Genomic DNA, 16,157 nt, shown 5'->3' on the forward strand with positions numbered 1-16,157 from the left:
TTATCTCGCCATGTTTTTTCTGTGTATTCTGAATTCTGACAGTAAAGCGATAATAAATTTCAACGGTATGACTTAATCAGACGATATCTTTCCACGGTATTTTTCTTCGAGAAACGGAGGTAAATGTATCTCAATTTTATTTTAATAGAACGTGAAAGCTTGTCAGATATCAGACAGAGTTGAATTTCTGACACTATTCTTGACTTTGCTTGATTTAAAAATAGAGATTCACCCACTAGATATAAGATATCATTTAAGATGTGTACGATCCCTCACTTTCTTTGGAAAAAAAAGGCATCTTTGAACAAAATTATGACCTTTAATTCAATTATTGTCTATGAAATGGACATATTGAGAAACATTCGTTTCATATTAGCTATAGGTCCTGGAAAGATTGAATATATTACAACTAATAGCCTGTGTTCGAATATACTCAATTCTTCAATTGGATTTAGTTTGACTATATTTTAAAAAGATGGTGGCGATTTTCATTCCTTAGTTCTAAATAAATGTCGCTTCATCTTAGCTTTAACTACTTAATAAAGGCACACTTTAAATATGAAAGCCCGGGTCAAATATGTTAGATCTGGGTTTCGATAAATAAGGATAAACGCGAGCAATTATAAAGTTTTATACCATAACCGATATTTAAATTTCTAACACATTTGACTTACCGTATTTCTATTATGGTTTTTACTAGATATCGTTTTCTCCCATGTGTATGTTACATTGGCTATTGTATAAGATACACGTCTAAATGTGACCCATTACTTTCTATGCGTGTGTCTACAATAATCTAACAATCCCGTCTTATAGCGTTTAACCGTTTAAGTCAGTCTTGCGCAAACGTCTGTGTTGAAAAGACACCAGTAGTAAACAATAAATGAATTTAAACAAATTTTTGTCAGTTCTGTGTAATTTATTAGAGTTGTGTAGTCAGAGCTGTAATTGATGCTAGTTTCATTGCCGTTGAAATGCTTCACTTCACGTGTTTCTCTTTCAGAAGCTCTCGAGCGCTCCAGGGAACCCGACGTCACTCATTGGCTACGGAAAAATCACGTGATCCTATACTGGGTCGGGACACGCAATGAATATTGAAGATATAGTATGCTGAACGCTTCAACCCAAGAAATAAATTTTGGAAATCGAAAGATGCAGAAAACATATTGCGAAAGCATGCCAGCTTACCAAGGATATTATCCACACGATAATGGTTATAAGTATGAAAATGCTTATGCAGCCTACGGCACCATGGGGTCGGACTCTGCCCCGGGCTACTACCGTTCCTCGAGTTGTGCTGTTCAAACACCTATGACACAAACGGGCGACCAGTGCCCGACCCTCACGGAATACAGTGATGGTTACAACAACTCGTGTATGCAGACCAACCCTCTTGCCTGTCACCCAGGGGCTAATGCTCTTCACGACTCGTCGAACCCCAGCGGCAAAGGACAGGGTGTTTTCCCGTGGATGAAAGATTCACGTCACAACAGTAAACAGCGACCTACTGCTGCTACAGGTAAGGCTATGATTTATATTACCCAGTGAAATAATAGAGGGGGACTCGTGTGCTGTATTGATACCAAGGGTAATAAACAGTCGAGTTTAATGTTTTTAATGATGAGCTAGCAAAGAGTTATGGCCTCATCAAGTCATCTACACCAATTTAACCCATGACCATAACTTGACCGCTTCTAACGATCTTCCAAGTATTTTACTCATTTTGTGTTCATTTTTAAAAAAAAAAGAAATTTGATAAACGAGCCATGAATTAGCCTCGGTGTCTTCGCACGTGCCTCATTTTTTTCCGTTTCCTCGTAAAAATGATTTGTTTTTCTTAAGCACGCTGGCCAGTGTTCGCGCCGCTAGTAAATCTGCCTCTCTAACATTAAAAGACAATTACTTTAATAGCATCTTATTTGATGGAGTAAGGAAATTGTTGAGAGGGACACACTGTGATTTATGACATTTTTTTTTACTATTGAATGAAGACTGTCTTGGTCACGTTTCTAACATCTAATGTTTGAAATGTGTTAAGTACCTTATCCATTTTCATATAAATTGATCCATTTCATTAATCTTGAAAATAAATTATCACATAATCACATCACTGATATCTCATCCTTACAATATTTACATAAATTTATTTCTTCGTTATTTTTGTATTTTTATGTAAATATATATATTCTTTTAAAATGAATATTCTCTCTTGAGTCTTATGGAGGCAATCCGATAGAGGTGATATCATTGTTTATTATTTTTCAAATATATATATACTATAGACCAACCTTATCATTATTTAAATAAATATTTTAACCATAATCAACTTAGTTATAAGGACAATCGTTATGAATATATAAACTCTGACATACTTACCACGTGTTCGGTAAATAATATTCATGGCTAATGTTTCACGAAACCTGTTAAACGGCTATATTATAAACAATTCGAAGATGTTTACATTAAAACACATACATATATATGTGTGTATTGGAAGACATGAATAATTATTCGTGAATAATATAAAAGAGAAAATTATCTGTGTGATAAAGGGGCCATTTTATTATATTTTACAATATAACCCCTTGTTGAATTTCTAGAATTATGTAGGTGTAAACATATAGGTGACAAAAGGAATAATTAATTAGGAATCCAAGGAAACATTTTTAAAAAGCCATTAATGTCAAATTAATGATTGGCATGCAGGGAATTTAATTGAAATGACATTCACAGTCGTGATGATCATTGCTAAATAATTGTTACACAATTATAGTGCTTGAAATTAAGACTTTGCGCTTGGATTCCTGTTCAATATTTATCGACGTATTTATCTTTAAAATAGCAATTAATTTGAAGTCTTAGGTGAAATATATTTTCCATGGTGAAAGCAGCTAGGTCAAAATGAACGAGTCAAATATTGTTTTAAAACAAGACTTGAAATGGAAAAATAAAAGACCCCAGATTCAATCTAATTCTAGGTAAAATAATATTGACGACGTCAAAAGTATCATTTTCAAAATGATAAAAACAATTTTCTAATGAGTTTTGCTGCATTTTTTAGGGATTAATTTGATATTTTTAATATTTTTTCTATTGAAATGTCGCTTATAATTTTAATAATTAAAATATTGATTAAAAAAACAATAGCTTAATGTTTATATTAATGAAGGTATTGTTTTATGTTGATTTTAAAAATTGTGATGAAATTCAGCTGGAAAATATATCATTTTTATCCAAACATTGTCTTGCAAAATGCTCAAATTTGAGCACAAAACTGCCCAACCAAGTTTCATTAGAAAGCAATTAAATAAATCGGATTTTCCTTTTCAATTAATCTGTTTTTCTGCTATTAAATTTAGCAGTCGATGCGTGATAGTTACATCAAATATTAATATGAGAACGATTATATCTTGGTCGTGTTATTGTCGATGGCTTATAACGGTGAATTTATAAACAGCGATATTGAAACGCACTGTTTTGTATCATACAAATAACCGCTGGATTTGTGGATGTCTTTTTCAAAACGGGTTGAATGCCGACATGAATTTTCTCCATAAGCGCATTCAAGTCAAGTCGTAATTTAAATCGTAAACTTTGACTCTATAGTTCAAAGTTTAATGTCTAAACAGACAAAATCTCCGATAAGAAAACAATAAGCAACGCATAACAATAGATTTACAAAAATATATTATGTCATTTAAAGGTGATTTATATGTCATAAGTATATTGTCATCTCGGTCTGCATCTTCATATATATCACAACATCTTCTAGATATACATATCGTAACATACTTTATTTACATATACGTCTAGACCTTCTGATATATCCATAAGTAATTTAATACTTATGTTACTTAACACAGAAATACCTATAGCCATTTTTAAAGTCAGTTTCGGTTATGTGGCTATATAGATTACGCGGATAAAATATAATATACAAGTTGTTTGAGATGCTTAAAGGGACTTTCCACCCACAAAAGATTTCTATTTCTCAGGCTAAGAAAGTATATATATACTGATATAGAAATACGTAATAACCGTATATTTTAATCCCATGAAAAAAAATTAAATGCTGTGTCAAAACGTTTTGTTAGAGTTAGTCTACTTTTTAAATTTTTCATATTGTATATCGAAGTCTAATGATTTTAAAATACGTTTATAATACATATTGGAGAAAAAATAGTGTGTTGAAATCAATGAAGTCGACACACAAAAAAAACCGTCAAACACCAGAATGTCATTTAAATTACATTATAATTTTTACAGTAGCAATGCTTTTACATTTTTTAAAAACAAAAATGATGTTTCGAATCTCGGTAGGCAATATAGGGAGGGGATGGGGAGGGGGGGGGGGTACTTTAGAAGCACGAGCCTTAAGATTGATGGATATCCTGATAGACAACTCCAAGAAAAACAATAGTTGAACGTCTTTCTTCAAATGCGACAATATCATGTGGATTTGTCTTTATATAAAATCATAACAAATGCCAAAAATATATTATAATTTATTTTACGCAGAAAGAAGTGAATAAGGTACTTTACTCCCATAGTTCATTGTTGTCATGACTTTTCTGCTAAGCGAGTTGTCCTTTTAAAACCACCTTAATACGTACATGTAGGCCATCTTGGGTATGATGCTTATCTTTGTGTGCCATGTCACTTCCAGATATAAAGTATGATAAAGGTGCCAAAATATATATTGTCAAATATAGTTTGTCAGTTATAGAAGATAAGACAATATGGCTTCCAATACTCGAAACGGCTCTCTATGTTACAACATGGTTAAAGTAATGTTTAAAGGTTCTCTATTTTACAAATGGTTTAGAGTTCAAATAAATCTATGTTACACATGGTTTAAAGTAATGTATATAAAGTAACTCTATGTTACAAATAGTATGGTTTAGTGTATAAAATGTTACAAACAGTTTAGTATAAAGTAATATTAATATTATATTTTAAACTAGTGTATAGAGTAACTAGGTTACAAATGGTTTGAAGTAATATATATTACAAATAGTATGGTTTAAAGTAATACATAAAGTACCCTATGTTATAAATATTGTAGTTTATAGTAACTTTAAATAACACATAATATTATGGTTTAAAGTAATACATAAAGTACCCTATGTTATAAATATTGTAGTTTATAGTAACTTTAAATAACACATAATATTATGGTTTAAAGTAATGCATAAAGTACCCTATGTTATAAATATTGTAGTTTATAGTAACTCTAAATAACACATAATATTATGGTTTAATGTAATGCATAAAGTACCCCTGTGTTATAAATATTGTAGTTTATAGTAACTCTAAATAACACATAATATTATGGTTTAAAGTAATGGATAAAGTACCCTATGTTATAAATATTGTAGTTTATAGTAACTCTAAATAACACATAATATTTGGGTTTAAAGTAATGCATAAAGTACCCTATGTTATAAATCTTGTAGTTTATAGTAACTCTAAATAACACATAATATTATGGTTTAATGTAATGCATAAAGTACCCCTGTGTTATAAATATTGTAGTTTATAGTAACTCTAAATAACACATAATATTATGGTTTAAAGTAATGCATAAAGTACCCTATGTTATAAATATTGTAGTTTATAGTAACTCTAAATAACACATAATATTATGTTTTAAAGTAATGCATAAAGTACCCTATGTTATAAATATTGTAGTTTATAGTAACTTTAAATAACACATAATATTATGGTTTAATGTAATGCATAAAGTACCCCTGTGTTATAAATATTGTAGTTTATAGTAACTCTAAATAACACATAATATTATGGTTTAATGTAATGCATAAAGTACCCCTGTGTTATAAATATTGTAGTTTAAAGTATATCTAAATAAAACATAATATTATGGTTTAATGTAGCGTTTATGGGTTAACGTATAGCATATCCAGTCTTTATCTGTATAACAATTGATCATTAACCTGTCAGATTAAAAACGTACTCTTAAATATAAAAATACGCTCAAATTAAATATGCATAATTCTCCCAAAACAGCCCTAATGCTACAATTATCAAAGTATAAAGAATGATACAAAAATAACTAGAAAATACTCAAAACGGACTGGTGTTAAGATAGAAAGTATCACTGTGAGTATAGAAACATTTAAGATCTATCCCAGTTTATTGGAGAACCCTCTGGCTATATAACCTTTATATTCAAAATAAATTCTAGCTTATATGCATACAACTCTTACTTTTCGACTGCAACAGATCATTGAATTTGTTACAATTTCTACGATCACTATTGACTTAATGTGTAAAATATATGTGTATAACAATAGCTTAGAAACTGCAATAAATATTGGTAATATTATCCGACATTAGAGACAGTATTTTAATATTTAATAATATATTGCAATAACAACACTTAATATGTTAATGAAAGTAGTTTTCGTGTGAGATTTTACAATCTGGAATCAACCCAGATCAGCGGCGCTGTTAAAGGCCTCACATGTTACATTACAGCAATAAAACCTCCAAAACTATGCGGGCGCTCAGGTAATATATTTCAATATATGCCATAACGTGCAGTATCCACAAATATGTCCTGATTTCTTGAAAACATTGATAAAGTAAAAGAAGGTATGTATTTTTTTCCATGTACATATGGTCGACAAATCACCATTTAGTCGGCAACTTTGGTTTGTGTGAAGCTTTTCTCAAACTGTTTACGAAAAGATCAATAAGTTATGAACGTGTTTGGTCGCCCTTTTCGAAACCATTTATTTCATATCAAGTGTCTGGAGTTTTCCGCGTGAATAATCAATAAGCGGTGACAATCGATACAAAAAAACACATCAAGGTAATGTTACACTTGTGTATATTACAAGTCAAGTCGTATGGGACATGACAGACAGTTATAAAGCTGTATACACACAATCCAATTCAAAACTGGTCATAAAAATAAATCAAAATTGAAATTAATTAAACATAATTTATCTCCCTCACCGTCAATGGTTATTCAATATGTGCAATGTTGTTTCACGGTTTTGATTTATTTTCGACAAGAAAACGGGGATTTCAGACATTCTGGAAGTGCTTTAGTGACACTTTAGACAGTGGTTAAATTTTATTAACTCAAAATTTTCATTCAAGAAAAATGAAAGTAATTTATTATCTCGATTCAGTAGTCAGAACAATAATGTTATAAATTCAAATAATGTAACAAAAATAGACAATTACAAGCATTGAATCTATAACTTTGATGTATGCTGCAAAAATCCGACAAGAAATTTTGAATTATTGATTGAAAGAATTATGGAATATCTATATTTTCTGGTATGAAACCGGTTACAATGACCGTGTAAAAAAAATTACATGTATCGCATATCCAGAAATATAATAATAAATTGATACATATTAATATATTATACCTGGGAGAAAAAAAAGATTAAATGAATCATAAAATTATTATTTTGAAGTTTCCCGTTACTTTCCATTTAAATACGTGTATTTCCCGTTTTTAAACTTCCACTTTCAAATTAGATTAAAATCAGATAAAGTAGTAGTAGTAGTAGTTGTTTATTAACGTCTCACCAGTTATAAATACATCACATTCAAAAATTATAATATACTAAGAATAAAAAGAAACTGCCATTCATTAAGAATTATGAGAGACGAGATGTACATTATATAGACACAAATAAATAAGCATAGTAAAATACAAATAACAGAAAAACACACATACAATGTGAATTTTAAAATTTACATCTACACTAGGCTAAAAATAGGATTTTAAATGTATTTTATAGGAAAACAGTAATTGATTCGGCCTGTGTGACCCAATTTAGAGGATAACACGGCGGCAATCAGGCAGTATTCAAAACATGATTTGTTCAATAGTTCTCAATTATGTCATTTTAAAGTTTAAATGATCTTAAAGAAAGTTCTTCCTCTGGAATTGACATTAATAATGGGTTAACTTTATTGGTCTGAAATTCAGTCAATGGACTGAGTTTAAATGTCTAACTCAAAGCAACCAACCTGTAACATGTCTTTTCAGCTGTTCAACGTTCAATTTCAGACAGATTTCCTTTTACGAAAATTAAAGATTAATCTTCTGGGACAATACTGCGATGTGGCATGTAAATATTGCGAACATATTCTTTTCATGCCGGTTAATTGTTTTATCGTATTGAAGTGAATGTTTATCACTAAATTATATTCCAAATGTCACTGCACATTGATATTTTTGAGGGGTTTTGAAATTTCAATCCTTTTAAAGGTCCACTATAACTTGAGAAACTTCCCCTTAATTTAAACCATAGCATTTCTTTTGCAAGGAACATTAAGCTTCTAACCCTTGATTCTATTGAGTCTGGATAAACGATAATCACCAATGATTGGTTTTGAACAACAACAGAATTTGAAAATTAATTTGACCTACTTCCACGGAGATTCAGATAGGAAACACCTTAACAAATGCCTACAGTTTGTGTCGCTCTGTCTCGCCTGGATGTTATATATTTAGTAGCCAAATAATGTAAGCAAACTGCACAGAAAAATATAGAAACTCACCCAGAACTAATGATGCATACTGATACTACTTTAATTTCTTTTTTGGAGGGGTGGAGGGTGGGATGCTAGCAACCTGTCATTAAAATATCAGTAAAACTTAAAATTAGCTAAAACTCAGGGTCCAAACGTTAATTCAGGAGTTTCATGTGTTCGGTTTGTAAAGATTGGGGAAATATATATTTGTTGGCCTGAGAAAATGTTCTTTAACATGTTTTCCCTATAAAGGTATTTGTTGTTTTGAAGCTGTGCTCTTCCTAGTTTAACATATAAAAAGTGTAAGTGAAGTAATTGCTGCATTGAAAGAATATTCATTATAAAAGGATTTCAACTATTTCTTGTCAAGTTTTTATTTATGAATATACAGCTCTCAATTTTATGGAATACAATTACCGTTTATTACTTAGCGACGTTTCGACTAGGCTCCTCTAGTCTGAATCAAAATTTGTATGAAGCAACAAAGTATTTAAATATTTTTTTATCGTTTTTCAAAACATGTTTTACCATGTAATAACAATATAATCTGAGCTCAGTCTCATGTACTAAATTATTTATCAATTTACTAAAACAATCTGTCCTTTTTATAGTGATTAGCATTCTTATAGCAATATCACAGGTCATTAATGGCGGTGTTTATGGACGGCAATAGACACGAGGAATTTAAATTTTAGTTATCTACTTCAATATTTTTGTCGCCGACTCTATTTTGGAAATAAGCATCGGATCTATTGACTTATTATCGTTGGCGACATTTTCATCTTGGGGTTATCGTTTTTCATTTCCGCATCTCGTGGATTTTATTATCTTTATAAGAGACGATTGTTTTCCGTTGTGTCGATTTTATCGTTTTCGTGCTAATTGGCGAGGGAATAATTGCACTTTGATATTTTGCGGTGATCTTGATAGCCCGTTCTATGCTCGGTTTAATAAGTCCACTTTCAACAAGCGATCTTTTGTCTTTGTAAAAGGAAAAAGTACAAATTTGTCATGTTCTCCATACGACATTCTAATATACTTAAGTTTATTCAGTTACACGATCCGCGATACCCACGCACCGACAGACCGGGGTTTTAGTTTATGATGACACCGAATCATGCCTGATGTTGCATATATTGTTCTGGATGGTTCTGTGTCGTAATTTGAGTGTTATTGTGTGCAAATTAATTTAATTCCGCCTCTGCAGTATAAATAACGATCATCTCATTCGGTACATATTAAAAGATAATTTAATCATATTACATTTGTTTACAAGTTGTCTTAAATATTATAAACCAGCTATTACATGATTAAATGTATTAAATGTAGCCATTAAGAGCAATTTACATTTGACAACATCGTGTCCAGAATTAATTGAGTATACTCATAACAAAATAAATAATACTTGCGGAATGAATCATTTTAACTATTAACCTCGAATCGATGATATGAAAATTTCATTATTTTCACATGAATCATTCCGACACTGATTTTTCTTTTTTTTTTTATTGCACTACAGTGTGTTGCCATTTTAATTTCAAATGGGAAAATATCTATGTACATATTTTTTAAGAAAGACTATTTGAAGTTAGACTAAAAACGAGATATATATGTTATGGAAACCGTTTATATCTTGTGCGTCTCTAAGAGGAATGCCAATATTTTTTGCGTCTGAAAGTGGTGCCTCTCAGAGTATTAAACGTTTGGTGGGTTTAGCTATGTTTATTATCTTCCACAACAAATAATGTGTGGAATAAGTTGCATATGTATTTAAACTTGAAGTATTGCACTAAAAGATTTTATTGTATCAATATACCCATTAAGAGCAACATACATATTACAAAAATGAAAATAGTATTTAAACGAAAAACATTTGTTAAAAATAAAATACCATTTCAAATACAACGATCTACCATTACATAATATCTGAATAACATAGTAAATTATGTTTTTTATGGAATAAAGTTTCTTCTTCTTCTATAGACGTTTGCCTTTTTAGTTGTACTGTTTTGGCTGTATATTAACCTAATAATATTACCAAATTTTATATACTTTCTGGAAAGACAAAAAAAATCCAGAACGTTGTTGCGTTTTGCTTACAATATTTCACAGCGAAATGTTTAGATTTTAATTTCTGAAAGACTAAACAGTGCTTTGATACCCGTATCTTGCTTACACTATTTTTGTATTTACGTATTGGTAACCTTTTAGTAGTTGCCAAAATGGTTTGAAAATACGCCAGTATTATTATTATTTTCCTTCAAACAAAATTAAAATAGTCGACAATTATGTAACGTAATGGGGGTTCCTATCTTTCATAAGATTGAACAAAACCCTTGGAAGCCACTTTACGACATTATCTGACTTATAAAAGAAGGTCTTTATTGAAATCATAACTTTACAAATCGCCTCACTACCAGTCCATTGACATAACGACATCGTATCCCCTCGATGACATATCTGCCTAATTTATAGGTGTTATATCTTTAATAATTACCATATTCTCGTCGTCCTTTGATGTTCAAGGATGTGAGCGACCTATTATTAAATATTAACCATATCCATACCCTTGGCTATCCAGCTGCTCTTGATGATGATAGTGAGCGTGAAATTCACTTTTTACCAGTCACTTGTGAAACCAGTGTTTAGACAATTACGGTTTTGGTTCTTCTATGTTACATAGATATTTCTCAGACATATCGGTTACACATCTTGACGTGAATCATAAAATAAGGGTATCGAAATATAATTCATTTATAGATTTCATTATAGATAAAAATTCTCTATATGAAAATTCATATCTGAAAATCTCAGGGTTTCAACGGTATACTTATTACATGTATTATAACATGCAGCGAGAGGTCTATAATATCTCTCATGGATAACCCTTTTCGGACCCTTTTTTTTAAAAACAAAGATGGATATTATTCATAAATATCAGATATCATTAATGATAAAGTTATTATGTATACTAGCTAATGTTTGTCCTTTTTTTTCAAATAGGTTTTCAAAATATGTATATTATTCATACATATCAGATATCATAAATGATAAAGTTATGTATAATAACTAATTTTTCCCTCTTCTTTCGTTGTAGTCGAACCAGCCAAGAGAGCCCGGACAGCTTACACCAGTGCTCAGTTAGTGGAATTGGAAAAGGAGTTCCATTTTAATCGTTATTTATGTAGGCCTCGGAGAATAGAAATGGCAGCCTTACTTAACCTTTCCGAGCGTCAAATTAAAATCTGGTTTCAGAATAGGAGAATGAAGTTTAAAAAGGATTGTAGACTGAAAGGAGGTTCCGATAAAATGGACGGATACGGCGGAAGTGACACGGAAAATAGTGGCTCACATGATCTCAGCGCCAGTCCTGATTGTATTGCAATGAACTGTGGAGGTGAAACTCCTAATGGACACCGTATTCCCGCCTCTGGTCATTCCCCATCCCATCCCTCATGCGAACAACAATCTAGGCAGCTTAATCATATTCAGAGCATGCGCATACCAACACAGATCAGTCCTGTGCCACAATCAGACAGCCCGTCATTGATTGCGCGTTCAACAATTTCCCCCGGATCTCAAATAAACTCCGTCACGTCCCCTTATTCCCAGGCAGGACATAATATGTATATGTCCCACAATTCTAGTATCCCAGGTTACCATAGTAATAATAACAATAGTATGATGGCACCTGGAAACGTATATTCGGATATGCACCCAGGAATTGAATCCCAGCAACAAGGACAGTGCATGACCTCTGGACCACCAATGTCCAATTCCATGAGTTGTTCTGTATCGTCAATGGGTGGTTACAATCAAAACGGATATGACTATATACCCAAACTAACGCACCTGTAGAATTCAAATTAATATAGTCTTAGAGTTATTTTATTTTCTAAAACGGGTGTAAAGTCTTCTGAGAGTTGAGCATGTGGTGGAGTTGAGCATGCGGAACAGGGCGTGGAGCTTGATCTAGAAAGAACTGTGAAGAAGGCACGCAATTCGTAAAGTCAACGATATTGGTAATTATCATCAACAAAGAATCTTCTAAGAATACCCGATGATTGGTGTAGGGCTACCTTAATGCAGACCCCATATATTGATTGACATATTTAAACCGAGAGTTAGTTGATTAGGTTAAAAGAAGAGAAGAGAATTAAAGGTTTCGTTCTACTGGTGTTTTAAGGACAATAAAAGCCGATAAAAATTAAGGCCGATGCTGCACACGATATAATCCCCAGATCAGATTACATACGGGTAATTAGAGAGGAAAGGTTTGTGGACGTATACGTTGCATTATGGACACAGATGGTTTGACAAAACCCCTATCACAATAACTCACCTGTAATTTCCCTTGCCGCCATTGTCTTTTTACTTGACCTTTAAGCAACACGCTTCGGGTAAAAAATGCAACTCGTACCCAGGGAGTGATTACGACGGCAATCACACCAGTAATTTGCCCACTCGCTCGGCCAGAACAATCTCGTCAAAACTGACATTTAGAGACCTTCGTTCCCTTCAGCTTCATTGAGCTCAGTTAAACAAGAAAAAGACTAGGTGTGATACGTTTATAACATGATGTAATTTTATTGTTGGTGGCCATATTGTGTTTAGAGTCAAGGTGTTAAGACCATGTTTAGCAGCTGGCGGCCATTGCAAGGGAGACAAATCTCACAGCATGACCTCCTCGGTGGCTGGAACGAGAAGGTATATTAAAATATAGCCTGCTGCATAAACACCAGTTTAACTTGATTGGATTCCAATAAGAGTAGCAGATTGCCTTTTTGATAAATGGATCCTATTACGTTGACCAATTGGGTCGAGCTATTATTAAGTATTTAGTGTGATGTAACGTTTTTAATATATTGGCCTTGCTGTCGTGTCATACGAAACTTTTCATGTGCAATAAAAATATGATGTCACTAATGCGAAAATGAATATATTTGCCACTAGGAACATATTTAACATTTGTAAAAAAAAACCCAGATTGATTGGCATAATTCTTAGCATTAATTAATTAATTAATCATATATTGTTGTTGGATTATTTTTTTTCTCGCATTTTGTTTTAAATTTCTGCGGTGTATAAATATTATTAATATTGTTCCGAGTGTATATATAAAAAGATGTAACTTAAATTTAAAAGAGAAATGAATTATAAAGCTTATTTTACCGAGAAATGCTCAATATAGTAAATATATGTATAGATAATTATTATAAAAAAAATTATCAGGGTTAAAATGGAATTATGAAATGTTTTATCAAAAGCATGCAATGGACATTATAACGTGTGTAGACTGTCTTTTTTTTTTCTTTTTTTTTTGTGTGTGTTACATTCGAAATCCGATAACATGGGGTCCTCCTTAATTATATTCTATATATACCTTGTCTTATGTCAAAAGTTTCATAATTTGTTTGTAAGTAAAGCGGTATATATTGTTTTCAATGTGATTGAAATTGGGCTTAACGTCCACGTAACACAAACTATGTCATTTCGGGACTAACATATGCTTCAATTTTATTTCAATAATTCTCTTTCAAGTAGGGGTATTTAGTTATGGGAGCACATCATGTACCCCTTGTCATGTGCAAGTGTGGGATAAGATTGAAATCACGCCACTAAACTCATTAACAGACCTTATTACCCAAAGTGCATGCTCTAGACCATTGATGAATGAATAAATGTAGCTCATTATCATATAAGCCTCTTGATATGTATCCGCATTTTCCTGGTGGTATGGATTTCTGCTGCCGCAAGATCAATTGAAACAAATTAAATAGGTGTTTACCTTGCTTTTAAAATAATCATTAATTAAATTGTGTGTTTGTAAAATTGTTGTGGTTGCATGTCAAATTTTCCTTGGATTTAGCTACTTTAGAGTCCCAATTTTTGTTCCGTTTCAGTTTATATCATTCATAAAGAACATTGTGATATTTTTGATTTTTAAAAAGTAAAAATCTGTCAAATTACGATAAACTGTATTCTTTATTATAATTTAAAACGGAGTCATCCATGCTCGGTGAGTAAGACATTGGCTCACTAACCAAGAGGTCCCGGGTGTTTAACGTGACTTAGTCTTGTCCGTGGCGCAGGACGGGAGCGCCTGACAACGAACATGGTCTACTCGTTGGAATGGGGATTACCGTGCGTTGGCATATGCGATAAGCACCCTACAGCCTAGTTAGTTGGAGGAACTGCCACTGTCCCTGCAAAATGTCCCCCATTGAACACTGCATAGTGTATGCCAGTCCTCAGTAGACCGCTTAGCATAGAAAAGTATGGTGTTAAGCCCCATTTAATTTCATGTTTTAAATCTAGGCTCCTCTAAAGGGAGAAGGGTGTACTTGCGAGGGTGGTGGAGGGGGTGGGGGTATAAGATTGGGGAATGAAATAGAGCTTAACGTCTCGTCGACATTATTTATCCATGTTATTTTGAGACTAATGTACGGTTAGTTGTTAGCTAGTGGCGTGGAGATCAGAGTAATAACATAGAGTCTATCACGTTAAATGGGTCAATACGAACTTTCAAACATTCAAGGGTGTCAGTAACGTCTACATCCCCAGTTTTCACAAGTCTCGAGATCAGTGTTTTCATTTGTCATTTGAAGCGAAGCTGACGAATTTAGCCATGTCTCACCAATTTGCCACTTCTCGACCTCATTCTCACGGCTAAATCTATTTGTTAAGGCCAGCTCCATTTTTGTCAAGGTCGTTGATGTAAATAAGGTTAGAGCACGTGATTGTTGGCAAGATTGTAGGTTAGGGTTAGGGTAAGCATTGGGGCTAGGTCCAGGGTTAGAGTTAGGGTTAGGATTAGCGCTAGCTCTGTATATTTATATCTCGTGACCTATGACGAAACATTGAGCTGGCCTTACCATTTAGCACTAACCCATTCTCACCGACCCATCCCAGGAAAATTAGTATAGGAATTGGTCTACTATAACCTAATCATTTCATCTAAAACCTTTTATATTCAACCCCTTTGAGTAATAAAACACCTTTCTGGACATCAGTCATTGGACACGCGGCCACAGAAATTCTGGAAAGCATTACGTTTCTATGTATGCCACTGCACACTTTATGAACATTTGGGCCCAAATTCAAACCAGTTTTTGTCATGACTATAATATTCTAACCTATAGTACAAGAATCTTAATAATACGATCAGTGCCATAAAACTACACTTAAAAAAAATTCAATTCACAAAAGTGTTTCTAGTTCACCTTTTTTAATGAATTGACCTTTTAAATTATGCCAACAGAAGTTCGATAGCTGCCTTAATTTACATATCAAGATTTATTAGTAGGGCAGTGGAGAAAAAAAAGATTTTTTTAAAAGGAAAAAAGACACAAAAAAAACGCGCAAATGTCAAAAATATCTTTGAATGGCGTGCTACCAGGATATCTGCAATTGTCATCTTCAATTTCAAACAAATCGTAAAAAAGCTCTTTCTAAACAATACAAGTCATTGGTAGAAATGTCGGATGTATAGTATAGAGTTTTAAACTCTGCACCATTATGCCTTGTTTTTATTTCCGTTTCAGCTAACTGTCCTATTAAAGTATCAACTTCTTGTATGGAAACAAATGAAGTTGATCGCGCATATGTCATTACGTTGACTTATCGGACTTTCT

The 16,157-nt window shown here is 32.5% G+C and overlaps 1 protein-coding gene across 5 annotated transcripts in view; it reads left to right on the forward strand.

Moving 5' to 3' along the window:
• LOC126820352 (homeobox protein HOX3) overlaps positions 1-14,493 on the forward strand; it is a 70,024-nt gene extending 55,531 nt beyond the window's left edge. For all 5 annotated transcript variants that reach the window (XM_050548248.2, XM_050548250.1, XM_050548252.2 and 2 more), the window contains exons 2-3: positions 1,004-1,519; positions 11,621-14,493. In XM_050548248.2, coding sequence (XP_050404205.1) covers positions 1,108-1,519; positions 11,621-12,381 — 1,173 coding nt within the window. In that variant the 5' untranslated portion in view covers positions 1,004-1,107 and the 3' untranslated portion in view covers positions 12,382-14,493. The remainder of the gene's footprint in view (positions 1-1,003; positions 1,520-11,620) is intronic.
• Positions 14,494-16,157: the final 1,664 nt, after the last annotated feature.

The sequence above is a fragment of the Patella vulgata genome, chromosome 5 (assembly GCF_932274485.2).
Source record: "Patella vulgata chromosome 5, xgPatVulg1.2, whole genome shotgun sequence".
Lineage (NCBI taxonomy): Eukaryota > Metazoa > Mollusca > Gastropoda > Patellidae > Patella > Patella vulgata.